The sequence below is a fragment of the Aquila chrysaetos genome (genome assembly GCF_900496995.4).
Source record: "Aquila chrysaetos chrysaetos chromosome W unlocalized genomic scaffold, bAquChr1.4 W_unloc_4, whole genome shotgun sequence".
Classification (NCBI taxonomy): Eukaryota; Metazoa; Chordata; class Aves; order Accipitriformes; family Accipitridae; genus Aquila; species Aquila chrysaetos.
In genome coordinates, this window is record NW_024470324.1 from 1,808,113 (window position 1) to 1,829,005 (window position 20,893).

Genomic DNA, 20,893 nt, shown 5'->3' on the forward strand with positions numbered 1-20,893 from the left:
GATATTTAGTCATGTATGATAAACTTGCTTTTGGGGACCCAAAGTTCATGGACATAATAGTTTCATAAAATCTAACTGGGGAATACTTCTTTTTTTTTTTTTTTGTGATTAGTGACTTGATTAATTTGCTAGGGCTTTTTTGAGTGAAATTTTAGAAATATGTTAGTCTTAATCCTCCAGGTAAAAATTAATAACAATTAAAAACTTCACACACATAATTTTGAATATTTGAATTTTGCTGCACTGGTGAAAAGGAATATCAAATTATTAAAATAATATTTACACTTACATTGCTGAAAATTTTTCATTAAAAAAAAAAAGTTGGCCTTCTGTATTACAGTGTTGATGGGAAGTTGCAGGAGGGGGTCAGGTAAAAAACGAAACTTTGCCCTGGAATACTGGCAGAGGACTTGTGCTTGAAATAAGTTTCACTTCCAAATGTTACTTGAGGGCAAATTCATTTCGACATTGTGATATCTGCATTTCCATGCAGTTTTCCATGTAATGAAATTGTTTTGATACATGAAGGCAAATTAGTTTTTTAAAAGCAAGACTTATACTTTCTCAGGTCATTGCAGGAAGAATGAATTTCCTTGGCATACTGCCTGCATCAAGCAGGGTAACTCCAAATGTGAAAACAAATTCGTAGCTGTTGTTTTCCCTGAAAATGAGCTAAATGTCATTCCTATCTGAACACATTTAAAAAGACAATCTTCTCTACATAAGAATCTTATGGTACTCAGTTAAAAGTGTTTCTTCAGCCCAGCTACCTAATGAATCACCTCTGTGTGCTAGATCAAGAGCAAAGTCAATAGTTTCATCTTGATACGCTTTGCATCCTTTGGACTACTGCAAAATGATAGCTTTATGTTCATATCCCCATGATAGCTGTCAAATTCTGGTACTTGATTAAAAGCAAATATCAGATGAATCACATAGTGTTGATTTGGGATCTCTCAACATAACTTTAAGTTCCAATTTTGGCACAGTTGTTAACAAGTTAGAGAACAGAAACTGCTCTCTTATTGTGACTGAGCTCAAGAGACCCAGGAAGCTGCATCTAATAAACTTGCATCATCTGTGTGACATTTTAATAGTAAATTCAAGGAAAAGTGTAGATTCTGCTACCCAGAGATGCAGATGAGCTAGTTGTCTTGTCTGGTATGTTAATGAAGTTACATGTATGTTTTATAGTGCACACAAGCTGAACTTTGAGTTGTTTAAAAAAAAAAAATCCATTTTAAGTTTCAGTAACATGATACACTCTAAGTCTATTTAGGATAATTTTCCTATAAAAGTGCAACTGGCTTCAGATTCTTTTTATCACAGTAGGTATTTTTTACCTTAGGTGCAAACACATCATGCTTTTGCCATATGTTAGGCCTTGCTTTCTATCTTAGGTAACTTTGGTAACTAATATTGAATTTTTTTCTGGAGAAAATAGTTGTGTCTTCAAATAACTCAAATTAGCTGTCATTAAACATAAAATATAATTGTTGATGGTTGTCTTTATGGACAACTTTAAAATATCACATGAAAGGAGAAAAATGAAACTATTGAACATAGCCTATGTCATCTTTGTACCAGCTTTGCTTACCTGGTTAATTTTTAGTGCGTTAGTGAGTATAAGGGGGCTTGCAAAGTCTTTTCCAAGTCCTAGTGATTCAATGTGGTCACATCAGCGACTTGAAAAATGTGTTTTTCTCATCACTTATATTCTGTATCTGAGTGCTGTAAAATAAACAGGTTACCTAAGAGTACGCAGTGGGTCACTACCTAACATCAAAAAGTAATGTTCCTTATTAACCTGAAGCAGTTTGTTTACAAGCAGTTGATATTTGAGTAAATAGCATGTAACCAAAGAGTTTAAAAAGCCTTTAGTTGGAAGGTCATGGTAGTTTTTAGTGCTTTCTTTGATCAAACCAGGGTGGTTTTTCCTACTGACATGCTGACCCTTGCTTTGTATGTCTCTTTATTCCCCCTCCTCCCCCTGTGCCCCCTATAAAAAAAAAAAAAGGGGGGGGGGTGTCCTGGGTTCGGCTGGGATAGAGTTAATTTTCACAGGAAGCTGGGAGGGGGGCACATCCAGGACAGCTGACCCGAACTATCCAAGGGGATATTCCATACCATGTGACGTCATGCTCAGTATGTAACTGGGGAAGCGGGCTGGGGGGGTCGAGGTGGTATCACAGCAGGGGAAGTGGTGGAGTGTCAGGTTCCAGGTGGTGAGCAATTGCATTGTGCATCACTCATTTTGTATATTCTTTTATTTGTACTATTGTTATTGTAATTTCTCCCCTGGAGGAGGGGCTGTTTACACGCACAGTCTCTATGCAGGCTGGAAAATGGGATGGTGTCACGGATGAGTGATTTAGGATCCTTAAAGAATCTGTAAAAGTGCGACTTAACAGACTTCTATGGCAAGGTTCACTCTATTACTTACTACATGGGATAAACATACAAAGGAAAATCAAGTTAGAATTGATTTAGAATGATTTGCACAGAGATCGGAGATGGAAAAAGGTAAGGGAGACCTTCCCATTGAGTCCTGATGGAGCTTAGGGGTGGCTAGGTCCAATCTTAGTCCCAGACCTGGTCAACGGTTTATATCTAAGAGATTCAAAGGGTAAGGAAAACCTCCCGTTGAGTCACAAGGTTCAGAACGGACCCCCTTGCTTTCTAAACTCCTTCTCAGGGACAAGTCTAGGTGTGACTGGATCCAGACTTAGTCTCAGACTTGGTCAACGGTTTATGGCTAAGGGAATTATATGTGCACAATCAATCCTTTATATCACTTAGTTAGGATTTCGAAGTTTAGCATGCTATTAATCACTTACTGATCCGTCCAGGTGTCCGGTGTTAGTTCGCTCTGAAGTTCAAGCCCTCGGTTTCCCAAAACACTCTCAGGCATTAAGTCTTATAAAAATAAATAAGCACTGGATTTCTTATTAGTTGCGCAACGAGCTTAAGTCTCCAAAAATAAAATAAACTCTACCTTCTGAATTTGTCTTGTAATGGAGTACCACTGTTCCAGATAATGAAAAGTTAAAATACTTCAAAGTGGTAAATTCCTGTGGCTTTTTAAATCTGATCTCACTTGCAGAAGTAAGTAAACCAAGAGATCAAAGAGAACTGTCGTACATTGATCTTTCTGAGGCTCTACTTTTATAAATCTATAATGTTATGGAATGGCAAATGCAAAGCAAAATGTATTCCCTAGATACACATTAGCTTCAATTGTGCTAGTAACAGGAGTTTGAAACTTGCTCACTCTGTGATTCATTGTCTTATGTAATCTGCAAAGGTATGATTTATTTATTTCTCCTCTTAACCCATGCTTGCTCAATATGTGTAGACATGTATTTAAGGTGTATACATATATAATTAAAAGCTTCCCTCCCCTGTTAACAGAAGAATTAAAAAAATATTTTAAGGAAAAACAGCAGAGAAGTGAAGTCCGAAGCCTCATTTTTTTTTGTATGCTTGATGAATGTCTGTTTTTACCCAGGATACATATATGGAGGAGTAGGTAATGAGTGCTTAACTGTAATTGGATTAAGCTGCAAGTGTGGCCACATTTTCAAATAATGAACAACTTCTCCATTTCCATAATTAAAACTCAGAACAGGCAATGTAATAGTGAACCTCATGCACAAATTCTGGGCCACTTTTAGGGGGGGCTTATGATGTAAATTATTATCTATCTTTAGTGTGTATGAAATTTAGCAGCTACCAGGGGCTGTGTTGCTGCTTTGACTTGATCTGAAACAAGTAAATATTGATTAAAGTAGAAGAAAAATCTTTTATGAAACTTCTCTGTTAGTGTAATTCTGCTTAATGCTGAACATCAACGAGGTGTAGTACGGGTTCTTTTGAAGACTTTTTTTAATAATCATTTCCATGCTAATCTCATTTCCATCTTTTGGTGTAAGACCTTCAGAAGTGTAATTTCTTGAGCACAAGGTTTGTCTCCTAAATTCTGGTAGTGGATGTGGGATTTTTTTTGTTTGTTTGAGGCTTCAATGTCCAACTGCATTTTTGAGTTTAGGACTATATATTTGCAAGTGTTTAGCTCTGTAAGAATCCTTTTATCCTTGGTGTAAAGGACTGAGAACAAGGACTTGTCTCGCATTGCCTGGTTAATATTTGTTCTGCCTATGTGCTCTGGCTGGCCTTGCGGTTGGAAGATAAACAGCAAAAACAGGATGTTCGCCTCTTATCAGTCACAATACACAGTTGAAGAACAATTGGCAGTTGTGGCACTTAGAAGGGGATCTGGCACCCAGCGACCCCCTAAGAAGGTGTCCATCGAGCTGGAACTCACGCGATGATCGCGTGAGTACCAAAGCCTATGAGGTGGACGTGTTGTTGCCCTGACTACCGGACTTGGGCAAGACTGCTGAAAAGTCGTAAAACTCATCAACAGGACTGTATAAAACAGGCACTAGACAAGCACAGGCAGAGCTCTCCCCACCGAAGAAGAGGATCAATGGGATGCCGCTGGATCCATGGTGGTGACTATCACTTGCTTTTCTTAAGGACATCTCTGCTTCTTTTCCCCCTTTTCTATCATTTCCCTCTTTTCTCTTTTTGTAAGCAATAAAATGAATTAACCTTTGAATATCAACATTTGACCTCATTTGTGTCTTAATCTCACTTCGGGTGCATCCGTCTCTCACTACCCCTTCCGTACCTTCGGAACGGGACTTTTTAATTGGCATCACGGACAGGATCACCTTAAGCGAGAGTGTTGATACCAAGGTTTTAATTAATAGAAGATATAGTTAAAGCAAGGTACCTCTCGGGGAGAGGGAGTGGGACGTTGAAGTTTATAATTAAGCGGGGCACCCCCCGAGAAGACCGCTCCCGAAGTGTGATAAGATGGAGAATGACTCTAAAGTATTGTTAGAATTTTTGGATGAACAAGCCACTAAACCCTCACGGCTCGGAAAAATTGGTGTTAATATACAATTGATTGTGGACTGAATTATTGCCTTGCAGGTCAAGGCACGGGTCAAAAAGGGCAAAGGAAAATCTGTTATTTGTGCGGTATTAGGTGCAGCCTTGTTAGCTGCTGTGGAAGAGAAGAGATGACAGTATAAAGCTGAAAGCCAAATAATCGAGTTGTTACAAGACCTGGTTAAAACCCTGCAGGCGCATTTAGAGGAGGAAAGGGCTAATGCCCGTTTACTCAGAGATGAGTTATATGAGAGATTGATGAAAGAGGAGGAAATGTCGGAAAAGGGATTTGATAATACAACAGAAGGGACAGTGGAGAAAACACCAACCTATCCCCTGTCCTAGCTAAAAGGTTTGCGGGATCGCTTGAATAAGCTATCCATCCCACTGCAGCCACTGATTAAAGCCGAGTATTCATATGAAGATAAGGAGGATGAGGCTCCTCAAATAACAACAAAAGAAGTCCCCTTTACAGCCACTGAATTGTCCAAATTAAAAAAGGAGTGTGGCCAGACTCCTAAGGAGTCAGAGACAGAGTACGTTTGGAGAGTTTCACTTACTGGTGGTGACCAGATTTTATTGTCAGAAAAGGAAGCTGAAGGGTACTGGGGACCCAGTGTTTTCCTAACCATGGGAAACTATCGTGCCCCTTGGTCACTCACTCAGCAAGCAGCCTATTGGGCTGGAGGCTTGAACCCCTTAGAGAGGGGAGACCCACTGGCCATAGCAGGGACTGTGGACCAAATAGTAAAAAGTGTACAAAAAGCGGCTTGTTTGCAAATGATGTATGAGAGGGAGTTAGAGCCACGACACAAATCCCCTATGATGATGCCGATGGACCCAGAGAGAATGACTCCTCTTATAAGGGGGCTCCTGGAGTCCTTAAAACCAATGGGAATTCAATTACAAGGACAAATAGCTAGTCTGTCAAAAGGGGAAAGAGCGGTTGCTGCTCTAGAAGGAGTAATAACCCCCAATCGTAATCACAGAGAGCAGAAAGTCTGGACGTGGGGGGAGGTGGCTCAGGAGTTGATTAATTATGGGTGAAAGTATGGTCCGGTAACCCCTGTTAGAGGGGACTCTAAAGCCATTAGGTGTGCGGAGTGGAGGATTCCGACGCAGCAGTCTGGACCTAAGAAAACAACACCCCTCATGAATCAGGGAGGTCGGAGTAGTGGGGAGCATAAAAAAAGAAGAAATGGTTTGTGGATTTTGGGGTTGCAGAAGGGAATCCCGAAGATGTTAATGGATGGACTATCCACTGATAAACTGGAATTATTAGTGAAAAGTTGGCATTCTAAAGAGGGACCAGAGAAACCTATTCCTGCTATGGCCCCTCCCCTGGAAGGGTCTCAGAATGAAGAGGGGGTGGGAAACTTCCTCCTTCATCCTCAGTAGGTGAACCGGGGGGCGAAGGATGGATGTTTATCAGAAGGCTTACTGAGAATTCAAGAGGGGACCTATTAATAACTTGCCCCATCAGCCCCCGCAAAGTCCCTATTACCTTTTTGATAGATACTGGAGTGCAGATGTCTGCCCTAAAGACCAAAGATGCCTCTTTATGTGGCATCGTGCCTTCGGGTATATTTGTGGTAGATGCTTTTGGGTATACCCAGCCCCAAATGACTGTTAAAGTGAAATGTTGGCTACCCGGGGAGGAGGAAACTGTTGAAACCATAATGGTTTCAGGAGAATACCCAATGAATTTGCTGGGCCTAGACCTGTTGAAAGGAAGATCTTGGACTGATGAGGGTGGAAAGGTGTGGGCCTTTGGACAGGAATTTCCAAGTTTCCGCTTATTGCAAGCTGCTCAACCCCGCTTCCTCCCTCTTTAGTTACCAATGTCAAACCTTATCCCTTGCCTTTAGGGGCCCTGAGAGGGGATTGCCCCGGTTATAGAAGAGCTAAAGGAGGAAGGGATTCTGGTTACGACACACTCCCCATACAACGCCCCTGTATGGCCTGTCCGTAAGCCAAATGGCAAATGGAGGCTGACCGTGAATTATTGGCAGCTCAATGCTAATATGGGACCCCTAACCACAGCACTGCCTAATATAGCTGAATTAATATCTACTATTCACGAACAGGCCCACAAGATTATGGCTACTATTGATGTCAAAGATATGTTCTTCATGGTTCCCCTGCAAAAGGAGGATCAGAATCATTTTGCCTTCACGTGGGAGGGTCAACAATACACCTTTACCCATCTCCCGCAGGGATTTAGGCACTTGCCTATTCTCACACACCATGCCTTAGCACACACAGGAACTTTTGAATGTTCCTCCTGCAGCAGGAGTATGAATGTATCAATATATTGATGACATACTCATAGCAGGGGATGAAATCATACCAGTCCAGTCCACGCAGAATGATATCATTAAACACCTAGAATCCCTAGGATTACAAATCCCCTCCGAGAAAACACAACTCCCTGTGCAAGAGGTGAAATTTTTGGGGATTTGGTGGAAGGGAGGGATGGTATGCATTCCCCCAGACACTCTAACCTCCCTAGATCAAATAAAAGTACCAGAGAATAAGAGGGGAGTTGCAGCATGTTTTGGGGATTACTGGTGTTTTGGACAAAACACATTCCAGATTTTTCGATAATTGCGAGACCCCTGTATGATTTACTATGGAAGGGAGCTGGATGGGACTGGACGCCCCTCCACAATGAGGCCTTACAACTCCTAATCTTTGAAGCTACTACACACCAAGCACTTGGTCCTATCCATCCCACGGACCCTGTGCAGATTGAATGGTGATTTGCAAATTCAGGTTTGTCAATACATATGTGGCAGCGAGGGCCTGATGGCCCTACACGGCCCATTGGGTTTTATTCCCGTAGCTTCAAAGACGTGGAAAAACGATACTCTGCTTGGGAGAAGGGTCTTTTTGTAGTAAGTCTTGTCCTCTAAGAAGCAGAAAGGACTATTCATCAGCAGTCCATTATCCTGAGGGGGCCATTCAAAGTTATAAAGTCAGTTCTATCAGGGACACCCCCCCCGACGGGGTGGCCCAGCGTGCCTCCATTCGAAAATGGTATGCCCAGATCGAGCATTATTGTACCATCTTTCAAGTGACAGAAGGTGCCCCTAAACTACTTCCCTCGCAAAAGGAGGCAACCCGTGAGGTCGCAAACAATACTTCACCCCCTATAATTCAAGTTGCCCCCCCATATTCAGAACAACTCCAGAACATCTGGTTTACTGGCGCTTCATCAAAAAGGGAAGGTAAAACTTGGGAGTATCGGGCAGTGGCCATCCAAGTAGGGACAGGAGATGAAATAATAACAGAGGGAGAAGGTAGTGTGCAGGTTGGGGAACTGATAGCTGTGTGGAGTGTGTTCTGTAGCGTTGCTACATATCAAGGTGCCACGATTAGATCACTGGTCGACCCGGACCAGGGAAGAGACAGATAACACACACGGTGGGAGCGTCAACTTCCTCTTTTATTGCGCAGTTAATTCCTTTTATACTAACAACGGTAGGTGGGATCACTGATACTTCATAGGGAGGCGACGACTAGCCTTCTACCTTTCCGTGACATCGCGAGATCTTCCGAACGCCGTACCCTACATTTCCCCCTCCCCATGTCTAGCTAGCTTCTATTGGTTACACACATTATTCACACATTATTCATGCACTGTCCACGCATCCAGTTACACTTAATGATTGGTTATATCAACACTGTACACGCGCATAAACATAAAACATAATTGGTTATACTAACTAAAACATGCGAGACTTGTCTCAGTCTAATTGGTCAAGATGAACTGCCGAATTGAGGTTGTTTGTGCCAAGTTCTCTTTATCGTGGAATGCGCACCTGTGTTTTTCTAATTGGTATCTTTCTTATTTTTGTCTTGTTTATTCTGTTCAAGGCCTTCTAAAGGCATCTGGAATGCTCTTGTGACCGTTAGCTAAATATGTTCCCACAACAATTCCCCCCCCTTTTTCTTTAAAAAGAGCATTAACAGATCTAGTCACCACCATCCGCGAACTCAGCCCAGCAGTCGGTAGGTGCCAGCTTTACGTGGGCGTCCCCACAGAGGCAACGATGGCCTTGCCGTACACCAACCCGATGCTCTTTGGAAAGTCCTGGTATTTATACATTTGTAGAGGAACGGATTTCAGCACACGTGGCCAGCGGGTGCCAAAATTTGCCTCGGTTGAAACATGGGGAGCCTATGATGCATGCGCTCACTGGCCAGGCGCGCTGCACGAGTCATAGCCATCCTGTCTATTGGTTCATGGGCTTTGTGATGCGGTTGCAAGGCACAGAGAATCTTGACGTGTTATGTCGGCCAAGGTGACCTACAAGATCTATAAACACAATTAATTAAACACAGTAAAAGCAACATTATACCTAATAAAATATACAAGAATAAAAGAAACCCCGATTTTTAACAAAGATACAAACCAACTCCTAAGTCCCCATCCCACAGCTGAATGCTCTAAGCCGAAATGACAGCTTTCTTAATTGCGATAAAAACTCTTGCAGCTCCTTCTTGCCTCTGCAGTTCTGTTATCTTGTTTATTAATTGCTCCACTGTCAGAAATTCGTAGCAGATACCCAAGACGTCACAAGCCAGGAAAGGATAACAGCAATCTGTAAAGAAAAACACTCAAACACTACGAGGTTAGGGGCAGGACGAACCATACGACTAGGGACCCATTTCAGTAGCCCTTCAGGCGTCTGTACACAGGCGTACCCCCGCCCGAGGCAACGCAGCTCAAACGGTCCGTCCCATTGGCGTGTCTGGGGATCACGCACAGGGACCAACGGGTAGGGGCCTTTCTCTTCCGTAGTCGTAAAATGTCGTTGCGCCGCCGTCTGGTCCAGGTCCCCCCGAATTGTCTGATTTAATGAAGTTAACGCAGTTAACAGGAGACGCTGTGTACGGAGAACAGGTGAGTTATCCCGTAACCAGGAGGGCTCCGCCTGGTCCCCCTCCCTAAGCCGATCTAGCAGGGTCCTTTAAGGTTCAATGTGCTCGTTTCTACAATGGCCTGGCAGGTGCTGTTATAAGGAATGCCATGTACAAGGTCAATACCCCAGGTTGCACAAAATCGCTTCACCTTTTCCGCAGTATAAGCTGCACCATTATCCGTCTTGATCTGTTGTGGAATCCCCAGTTGGGCTATGCAAGCACGCCAGTGTTGTACAACCGCCAAGCTATTCTGCTTCCTGTGCGCTGTAGCGAGAATATATTTACTATAGGTGTCTACGGTAACATGCAAATACTGCAGTGGCTTAAAGGGAGCATACTCCGTAATATCTGTTTGCCAGATCTGATTCGGTCGTAAGCCACGAGGGTTGACCCCGGCTTCCCAAAGAGGTCCTTGGGCACAATGGGGACAGGCCGCGACAATCTCTCTAGCTTTGGCACGGGAAATGCCCGTTAGTACTGCCAAACCTCGGGGACCGGAATGCAAGAGGCGGTATAACATTATCGCGCGTGCCCTCGCTGGCGTGCTGTTATCATTACCGACAGCAGCTAACAACGCTCGTGCCGTGTGGTCGGCGCGGCTGTTCCCTTCGGCTAGCGGTCCAGGGAGACCAGAATGACTGGTGACATGAATAGGGAAAACGCACTACGCAACTGTAAGGCGTTCAACAGCATACCGGCTATCTCCGTAGAAGAAGCTAGGGCCCATTCCCCTGCAACTAAGAGCTTATACACATACAGTGAATCCATGACCACATTCAAGGGCTCAGTTGGCCAACGTAACAATGCCATGGTCACTGCTTTGGCCTCCAAAAACTGCACTGAGCGACTTGGCTCAGTATATACTATTTGATGCCATGCCCCATCTTCCCTCCAAACACAGACGGCCTTGCTAGTCTTGGAGGATGCGTCAGTAAAGATTGTGCGGCCGTCATTAGGGTGTTTAGCCAATTGCTGTGCTGGGAGGATGGGTAAGGCATGCAAGACCTCCCCACAGCGATGGACCTCATGTCCTGCTACTGTCCCGGCAAACTCTGCCAACGCACCCTGCAAAACGGACACCTGCAGATAAACTAAATTCCATTGCGTTAGGGAGCAGGGCAAGACAATGCGGTCCGGGTCTTTGCCAATAAAATGTTGACAAGCCCTCCGGCAACGCATGATCATGGCGGCTACCAACAGCGGCCAACTAATGATGGCTGTGTGCACTTTGCCCTGATGCAGCCACGCAAAGGGCCACTCCGGGCCCTCTGCGGTCTGCATCAACACACCGTGGCAACTTTGCTTGGCCACAAAGAGTCGCGCAACAACTGGGCGTGTGGGCTGAAACCTCTGCAGGCCCCATTGCTGAGCCCGTTGGGCTATGTTTTCTAGCAACTCACGTTGTGCTGGTTGCAACACACGTGGCGCCTGCAAAGGTTCTCCTCCCCAGAGTAGTTGGTATAAGAGATTCAGTTCATCTTCAGCAATGGGAACAAAGTTCCTTAGCCACAATAGTTTGCCCGCTAACTTTTGGGCATCATGTAAGGTATACACTTGGTCGGGGACTGTGAAACTCTGAGCGGTGATTGTGCGGGGGGTTAATTGAGTGCCTAGATAACTAACAGAAGGTCCTATTTGTGTTTTGTTGGGGGATATGTGTAGCCCATATTCACTTAGTTGCCGGACCGTCTGATCATAGAGGCGTTGCAACACAGACTCGTCCCGATGGGACAGCAGAATGTCATCCATGTAATGTATAATGGTGGCCTCCCGGTGGTCTTCTCGCAGAGACCGTAAGGCCTTACCTACCGTGATTTGACAGAGAGTGGGCGAATTTTTCATGCCTTGAGGGAGCACTTTCCACTGATACCGCTGCACGGGTGCTTGATGGTTTCGCTCCGGGATTGAAAAGGCAAACCTTTCGCGATCTCCTGGGTACAAGGGAATACTGAAAAAACAGTCTTTTATATCAATCACAATGACACCCTGTCCTTTCGGCACGATGGCCGGAGAGGGCAGTCCTGGCTGTAAAGCCCCCATGTGCTGTAAGCAGGCACTGACTGCTCGCAAGTCATGGAGGAGCCGCCACGCCCCTGATTTCTTCTTTATGACAAATACAGGAGTGTTCCAGGGACTGGTGGAGGGTTCAAGATGGCCCATTTGCACTTCCCTTCGCACCAATTCTACTACTGCCGCCCGCTTCTCCTCAGTCATTGGCCACTGCTCCACCCACACCGGCCTGTCCGTAAGCCAGGTGAGCTTCAAGGGACAGCAGACGGCAGTGGCCTGCATTAAAAATCCGTGGAAAGGTGACATCCCCAAAGATGTAGGCAACAGCGCCCAAGAATGGCTGTTGGGACCATTGCCACCATCGGGTTGCACCACGCCACTCTGTCAGAGTCTGCAGCAGTTGTAGGCTGGGCAAGAGTGATTTTCACTGGGGCCTTACTCATCCTCGACTCCTGTGCTCCCCCCACTCCTATCAATTGACCTTGTACTGTGGTGGGCCGCTCTGGGGGCCAGACATGAACTGGAATCACGGTAACATCTGCTCCAGTATCTAACAGGGCTAGCAGAGTAATGCGGGGTGAAAAAAGGGGTAGTCCCACCTCTAGAACGATCACCCTTTCCGGACGGGTTTTCATGCCCATGGTCAATGCTATTTGGGCAGTAGGAGGAACTGTAGGAATCATTGTCACATTGCCCTGTTCGTGCCCCTCCCATTCAGCAGTCAGTTCCACAGGAGCACTCTTTGATCCTGGATTGTTGTCGCTGGGCCCTGTACAAAAACCAAAGGGGAGGGCCTGGCCCCCATCCCTCCCCTCGTACCGTTTCCCCGACATCGGTCCCCGTTGTTTTGCACACCCCGGAGCCCCCTGCTGGGCCCCGGTGTGGCATTCTCGAGCTCTGTGCCCGAGCTTGCCACATTTCCAACAACGGAGTTTGCCCGCCCCCACCTCCTGGGCCGACCCTCCGGGTTTGGTTGCACAATCCCTCGCTATATGGCCTCTACCACCACATCGGTAACAAACGGCTGCACCCGCCTGCAAAACTTGTTGCAAGGCCGCCACTACGGGACGTGCTTCCTGTTGTTGCTCTCTCTCCAGTACATGGCGTATCATGTTGCCTAGCGCCGAACCCGCTGGCAAATGAGAGAGAAGCGCTGCGGTCTGTGGGTTAGCTTGAGCCTTAGCACATTCAACCACAATCGCTTCTTTAGCCGCCTCCGGAAGGTTTGCCGCCTGCACAGCAAGCTGAAGCCGATCTAAAAAGGCAGTAAAACCTCTCGGCAATCCCCTGACGAACTTTCACGCAAGGGGGGTCCGCTCTATCCATGGCTGCGACACGCCCAAGTGCGGCCAAGGCAGTTGTTGCGACTGCCGTAAAGTCACGTCCGCGCATGCCCTGTGCCTGTGCCTGAGGCGTTGCAAAGTGTCCCTCCCCCATAAGCTGCTCTATGGTCACCCCCGCCAGGTGATGACCAGGAGCCTGAGTGTCAGCCACTACCTTAACGCATTGAGCCCGCCATTCCTCCTTGAACAACAACAGCAATGACGGGGGCAATGCTCCTCTCATTAGCTGCATCACGTCAAAAGGCGCAACAGGTGTTGAGAGCAGACATTCAAACAAAGTGAGCGTGTGGGTAGTTAGGGTCTGGCGGCCGGAAGATGTTGCGCTGTACGGAAAGATAGGGCCCCTCTCCAGGTAGCCAATAGCGCTTAGTTTATGAGGTAAGCGGACGGAAGTGACATCATAAACCCAAGCTATATAATGCCGTGTCACTCACAAATAAACGCCATTTGCCGTCCACCACATTGGTGTCCGTGAGCTGATGGCCCGAGCGGCCTGGGGTTGGTCGCCGTGCCGTTCCTGAACCAGGTCGCCACGCCAACGAAAGGCAACAAGTGGTGCCAAAACCCGGGATTCGTCGCCTGGACAGGTGAACGGCGGCCGGAGGGGCAGGACCAGCCCGGCGGGGAGGACGCTCCCGGACCAACAAGGACGATGGAAGCCCTTGTGAAGGTCGTATCACAATTACATACACAGTGGGGTATTGACTGTAAACCGAAAGATTTTACTCTCGCAGTTGCGAGGCTTTTGCAAATTGGGGTCATTGACCAGCCGGTGGATATTCTCCACCCCGAAGTGTGGGATAAATGCACTAAAGCGTTAGCCGAGGAGACGATGTCCTCGGGTTCCGCAAAAAATCTTAAGTCGTGGGGGAAAGTCATACAGGCCCTGCGGAAGGCCATACAAGAACAGGACACCTGGAGGGCGGCAAAGAACTGTTTGCTGACCACCCCAAAACTGGGAGTCAGAGCAGCCACGCAGACTTTGCATCCCCCAGACGGTGACGATTCTGCTGGGCCTAAAAATCTGCAAGAGGGCGACGCGTCCCCTCAACTCCCGAACCCTGACCCGCTTACGGAGGGATGAAATGAGCTAAATCCTTCTGGGGTGGGCTAGCCGAGGAGGCCAGAAGCGCCGCGGAGAAACCAGAATCTGGGGAAGTCTGGGCCGGACCACCGCCTTGCGTGCCCCAAGATGGCGCCGAGCAGAAAGGCAGAGGGCGGGGCGAGGATGCCTTTGGCGGGAATAGGGAGGAAGCGCTAGTACTAACAAGTGCACACAAAAGGCAAGGGGAGGAGAACGGGAAGGAGGAAGGTGGTGGGGGCGACCGGGAAGGGGAGGGGAGCGCGAGCGAAGGGCAGAAAGCCAATCAGAGCGACCATCTGAAAAAATGCCCTCACAGGGCAAACACCCCGCCGAGCAGAGGGCGGGCCGAACCAAGAGGGAGGGGCGAGCCAAGAGGGAGGGAACGGCCCGCCCGCAAGGGAGGCGGGCGGGGCCGGAGCCAGACAAAAAGGTACTGGAAACCGGAAGTAGCCGGTCAGTCGAGTTCCGACTCTGGATCAGACACCAGCTGGGACGAGTGGCTCGCAACCGATTCAAACTTAGAGGAGGAAGAGACGGAGATAAACAAAGTTAAGAGCCAAAATATTCCCATCCGAATTAAAGAGGAACCGCGGGGAGAAATCCCCCTCATGGACTGGAGAAAAATAAAGATCGCGTGCGCCGATTGGGTCCCATCGGCTGCACTAGCATTCCCGGTCCGGGTGACGGAAGGGGGACAGAGGGTCCACTCCCCAATAAACCCTAAGGATATACAAACGATTGTTAAGGCAATTGCAGATAAAGGACTTAATTCGGCCATGGTCTCCACCCTCATAGATGGTGTCTTCGGGGGAGACGATATGCTCCCGTTTGACATAAAACAAACTTGCAGATTGATCTTTGATGGGGCAGGGATGATTGTTTTTAAACAAGAATGGGAGGACAACTGTGCGAGGCAACTGGCCCAAGTAACTGGAGCGGATCATCCACTGCATGGCTCCAGCCTGCAGCGGTTAATGGGCACAGACCCCACAATGATTACCCCCCAGGCGCAAGCCCAGGGCCTGCGGGCCCATGAAGTAATGACAACTACTTGTGCAGCCAGAGAAGCTATTCGCACAGCCTCTAGAGTTATTGTCAAGCCATCGCCATGGTCCACAATAAAACAAAATGAAAGCGAGAGCTTTACTCAATTTGTGGATCGCCTCCAGGCAGCGGTCAACTCCTCGACCCTGCCCTCGGAAGCAAAGGGCCCAGTCCTTGCAGATTGCTTACGTCAGCAGTGCAATTCGGCAACCAAAGAAATCCTACGATCACTGCCAGTGGGGTCAAGTATTGCGGACATGATTAAGCATGTCGCAAAGGAAGAGCATCTAGCCCCGATTCAGGTGGCTGTCCGTACAGCAATAGCTGATGTAATGGCATGTTTTAAATGTGGCCGGGCGGGCCACGTTGTGACAAACTGCCCTCGGTCGGGGGACCCACTAACAGCGCTTTCCCCGCGCCAGAACCGACCCAGAGGACTGTGTTGGGCCTGCGGAAAGAAAGGACATTTTGCTAAAGAATGTAGATCTAAAACTCAGGGAAACGGGAGGGGGAGGGGGCACCCGGGCCGCGCACAGCCCTCTCCCACTTGGGACGTGAGGCGGCCCACCTATGCCAACCCCAGATGGGGCGAAGCACTCCCGAACGCGCTACCCCCTCGAGAAGCGACCAACTTTGTGGCTCAACCAGCAATTCAGCCTAACCTGTTTCCACCACGGGGACAGCAAAGACCTCCCCCTGGGGGCGAGACCCCAGGGTGGCCCTGGCAGTAAAGTGTGATAACCCGCCAGTGGTGTGGGGGATCTGTTCCCTCTATAATATCTTAAATGACATCACCAATAGTGTCCCCTTTTTGATTGATACCGGAGCAGATGTTACAGTTATCCCTGAGACAAACTGGCCCCCACGTTGGAAATTGGAAGATGCCCCCATGGTGGGTGGAGTCGGGGGATTAACCCGAGCTCGGAAAAGTGCTCAATTAGTAGCAATCACGCTTCACACTGAAAAAGGACCGGAGGAAACCATTATCCTCTTCCCATATGTCATGTCAGGAGTCCCACCCCTGTTGGGAAGGGACGCTCTAGCCCTATTAAAAGCCAGGGTGACAAATTTACTATAAGGGCCACTGCCGCATACCCACTCCCACCAATTAGACTGACATGGAAATCGTCCGACCCAGTGTGGGTCGAGCAGTGGCCCCTCTCAAAGCCTCGAATGGACGCTCTTCTTGAGCTAGTTGACCGCGAACTACAACGAGGTCATATAGAGCCTTCCACTAGCCCATGGAATACCCCAGTTTTTGTAATACCCAAACGAACGGGCGAAGGGTTTCGCCTCCTCCATGACCTACGTGAAGTAAACAAGAAAATTCAACCAATGGGTCCCGTCCAAACGCTGTTGCCCATGAACTCTATGATACCAGAAGGGCAACCTTGCGCTGTCCTTGATATTAAAGACTGTTTCTTTTCGATACCCTTGCATGAGGAGGACAAGGAGAGGTTTGCTTTTTCTGTTGTATTTCCAAACAGTCAACGCCCCAACCTACGTTTCCAGTGGAAAGTGCTGCCTCAAGGAATGATCAACTTGCCTACTATCTGCCAGATTACAGTGGATCGAGCGTTGGCACCGGTTCGACGAAGCGACTCAACCGCGACTATCATTCAATACATGGACGATATCTTGATCGCCGCGCCGACAGGAAGTCAGGTAGACCAGCTAGTATCAACAGTCTCGGAAACTTTAAAAACAAACGGGTTCGAGATCGTGGGCGCGAAAGTTAAAAGAGGACCGTGTGTAACCTTTTTGGGGGTGGGGATCACAGCTTCTTACGTAACCAGCCCCCGCAGATAAAAATCCGTCGGAACATCAAAACACTCCACGACATGCAGCAGTTAGTGGGGTCCCTGCAATGGCTCCGCAACATTGTCCTGATCCCCCCCGAAATCATGGTGCCCCGTACGATCTTCTAAAAGGAAAGAACCCATGGGAACAAAAAACTCTGACGACGGCAGCAACGAACTCTCTTGACTTTATTGAGCAACAGGCATCGTCAAGCACGCTCGCCCGGTGGAACCCAGATGTTCCTCTCGATCTGTATGTACATTTCACGGAGGGAGGGGGAGTAGGGGCACTAGCCCAGGGGCCCCCTGAAAAAGCTCAACCAATACAATGGATAGTCCTGGGAAAACCGTCACGTGCATTCTCTCCAGGAGTCGAGTGCCTTGGTAACCTCATCATGAAAGGCAGAAAACTCGCCCTGAGACACCTAGGCATCAAACCCGCCAAGATATACTTACCCTTTCGCAAACAGCTCCCAACGCAATCAGTGGCAATGTCAGAGCATCTAGCTATAGCTCTCGCTGGATTTGACGGAGAAGTCCGGTATGCTACAAAACCCCCCTGGACCCAAATGCTGGCGATTGTCAATATTGACCTCCCGTGGAAGGTCATGGATCGGCCCCAACGGGGACCAACGGTCTTCACAGATGCATCCTCAGCGACCTCAACCGCGGCAGCGGTATGGCAATCGGGAGAGAATGGCCACTGCATTAAAATGACTGATTGCGCGCTTTCAGTCCAGCAGTTAGAAGCGATGGCCGTGGTACTGGCGTGTGGACTGTTCCCAATGGAACACCTCAACATAGTGACCGATTCGATGTTCGTGGCCAAGCTTTGCTTAGCCCTGTCGGGGCCCGGCGTGTCAACATCTACAGCAGCTCTCATGCTGGAAGAAGCACTTTTTTCCCGAAAGGGCACCATATCAGTCATCCACGTCAACAGCCATGACCCAATCAAAGGGTTCTTTCAAACTGGCAACGACAAAGCAGATGCCGCCGCAAAAGGGTTGTGGACGCTAAGAGATGCCCGTCAGCTACACGAGTCTCTCCATATCGGAGCTAAAGCGCTAGCAAAGAAATGCAGGATCTCGGTCACCGACGCGAAACACATAGTAGCCACGTGTCCCCATTGTCAGAAAGCACCACTGTGGTCCGGTGGAGTCAATCCCAGAGGCCTTAGGGCCTCCGAAGTGTGGCAGACGGACTTTACACTCTGTCAGTTGCTGAAACCTTGAGCGTGGCTAGCAGTAACTGTAGATACATATAGCGGAGTGATCGCAGCCACGCAACACCTTAGAACCGACTCCAAAGCGACCATCCAACATTGGCTGACGGTCATGGCGTGGCTTGGCGTCCCTAATCAGATCAAAACAGACAACGGCCCGAGCTTTATTTCTAAATCAGTCCAGGCATTTGCTTTAAAATGGGGTATCACCTTAACACATGGTATTCCGTATAATAGCACAGGACAAGCTATAGTTGAACGAGCAAATCAAACTCTGAAATCTAAATTAGAGGTGTTGGCAAAAACAGAAGGTTTTGCCAACGCCATTCCCCCGGGAGACCAACCACGTCTGCTAGCGACCGCCCTTTTAGCTCTAAATCAGTTCCCCAGGGGGGAAGAGCCGAATAGCCCCACTCAAAAACATTGGGCCACCCAAGCGCTAGAAGAAGGCCCGTTAGTTGTAATCAAAAATGAGCTGGGAGAATGGGAACAAGGGTGGAGACTAGTCCTGACAGGGCGAGGGTATGCTGCAGTCAGAAAAGATGGCAAAGTTAAGTGGTGTCCACTTAAGTCTATTAAACCGGACCTCCAGAATAAAGCTAATGAAAACTGTGAGTTTTTTGTCCACAGGACCATATCATCGGACGTCCTCGTGACCCGTACACCCCGGTGGCAGGAGAGGACGACAAATCGACAAGCATCCTGTCCGCACCTGGAAGCTCCACACCGGCGGAATCCAAACAACGGCGACATAGCCCCCAAATGGGGGGGGGCTACGATGCCTTTGTGTGATCTTGATTTTAGGGCTTGTCACTATAAGACAGGTAAAATCAGAGCACCATCCCCACCAGCCATTTAAAATGGTCCCTCCTTCGATTTGAGGATCACCAAGTTATCGCAACTCAAATAACACCAGGTGCGCCGAGTTTTAGTGTCTCTCTGTGTCAGCTTGTCCCAAGAGACTGATGTTGGGAATACCTAGGATTTTATATGTGTCCCAGCTCGAATCCTGGGAAGGGGTATTGTAACTCCCCTAACCAATACTATTGTAGTTACTGGGGACGTGAGACCATTGCCCCTGCTTGGATACCGGGTAGTGGTAGAGATAGATACCTAAAAGTCCAGTGGGGTCCATATGGGTGCATTCCACCGCAAGGATTCAAAGGACGGGGGAATTGCCAATACCTCTTCTTAAATATTACCAAGCCCCAAGAGGACAGTTGGTTACTTGGAAGAGTTTGGGGAATAAGGTACACAGAACTAGGGACAGACAAGGGTGGCTTAATTCTCATAAAAAAGGAGGTTGCCCCGAATGATCCACTGCCAGTAGGCCCCAACCAAGCATTTGTTAATGACGTGGTCCTGACTATTCCCAATCAGGACTACGTGACTAAAGAGACCAACAACCAGGAAACATCGACAGAAAATTATATTACCACACCTATAGCGACACGCACCACCAAAATCCCTTACGGAAATCCTCTCTGGAAAATGATGCAAGCTAGCTACCAAGTACTGAACAAAACTAACCCAAATCTTACGGAGCATTGTTGGCTGTGCTACGGAATAAAACCACCCTTTTATGAGGCTATAGGAGTAAGTGACCTACCCATACGGGTAAATGTTTCAAATCCGGCCCAGTGTATATGGGAGACAGAAAAGCAGGGGATTACCTTAGCACAGGTGGTGGGAAGTGGCGTGTGTGTAGGTAAAGTCCCAAAGCACAAAGAACAACTGTGTGTTAATAAGACACAAGATAAAACCCCTGCAAAGTGGTTAATACCAGCCAACAATACCAAGTGGGTTTGTTCCACTATGGGAGTTACACCTTGTTTGTCGCTGGAAAAATTTGATGAATCCTCAGAATATTGTGTCCAGGTAACTATAGTCCCCAAAATCTTTTACCGTTCCGAAGACTCCGTCCACGACTCACAGATTACCCCAGAGCATCATCTGTCAAAACGAGAACCCCTTACAGCACTAACAATAGCTCCTCTAATGATCATAGGAGGTGCGGGAATAGGTACAGGAGTAGCATCTTTGGTGCAACAGAGTAAAGAACTTAGCGCCCTGAGGATGGCAGTAGATGAGGACCTGGCTAGAACTGAACAATCAATAAGCGCATTGGAACAATCAATTAGATCACTATCTGAAGTAGTGTTGCAAAATCGAAGAGGATTAGACCTGATGTTCTTACAGCAAGGGGGAGTGTGCGCTGCACTAAGGGAAGAGTGTTGTGTATATGCGGACCACACCGGAATAGTGAGGGACGCTATGGCCAAATTGCAAGAGGGATTGGAAAAACGGAAAAGGGAACGAGAGGCACAACAAAATTGGCTTGCATCATGGTTTAACCATTCACCATGGCTGACCACTCTGATATCTACCTTGATAGGGCCGATCACAATGATCGTGACAGCACTGATCTTTGGACCCTGTACATTGAATAGGCTCGTGTCGTTTGTTAAGAGCCGGCTAGAGAAGGCCAACATCATGTTGATAG

At 47.7% G+C, this 20,893-nt stretch overlaps 1 protein-coding gene across 1 annotated transcript; it reads left to right on the plus strand.

The window, feature by feature from the left end:
• The first annotated feature begins 11,890 nt into the window (after positions 1-11,890).
• Positions 11,891-19,979, plus strand: LOC121233042. The gene is made up of 4 exons (XM_041121626.1): positions 11,891-11,933; positions 13,976-14,083; positions 14,356-15,638; positions 18,885-19,979. Exons 1-4 carry the CDS (start codon positions 11,891-11,893, stop codon positions 18,894-18,896), a joined length of 1,446 nt encoding a protein of 481 aa, XP_040977560.1. The 3' UTR covers positions 18,897-19,979.
• Positions 19,980-20,893: the final 914 nt, after the last annotated feature.

What these genes read in the sequence shown, in the direction of transcription:
- LOC121233042 (XM_041121626.1), top strand. Translation starts at nt 11,891, where the DNA reads ATGGCCGGAGAGGGCAGTCCTGGCTGTAAAGCCCCCATGTGCT. An exon ending in CTGTAAAGCCCCCATGTGCT is followed by an intron (nt 11,934 to 13,975) that starts GTAAGCAGGCAC and finishes TTACTCTCGCAG; the next exon opens with TTGCGAGGCTTTTGCAAATT. An exon ending in CGAGGAGACGATGTCCTCGG is followed by an intron (nt 14,084 to 14,355) that starts GTTCCGCAAAAA and finishes GGGGTGGGCTAG; the next exon opens with CCGAGGAGGCCAGAAGCGCC.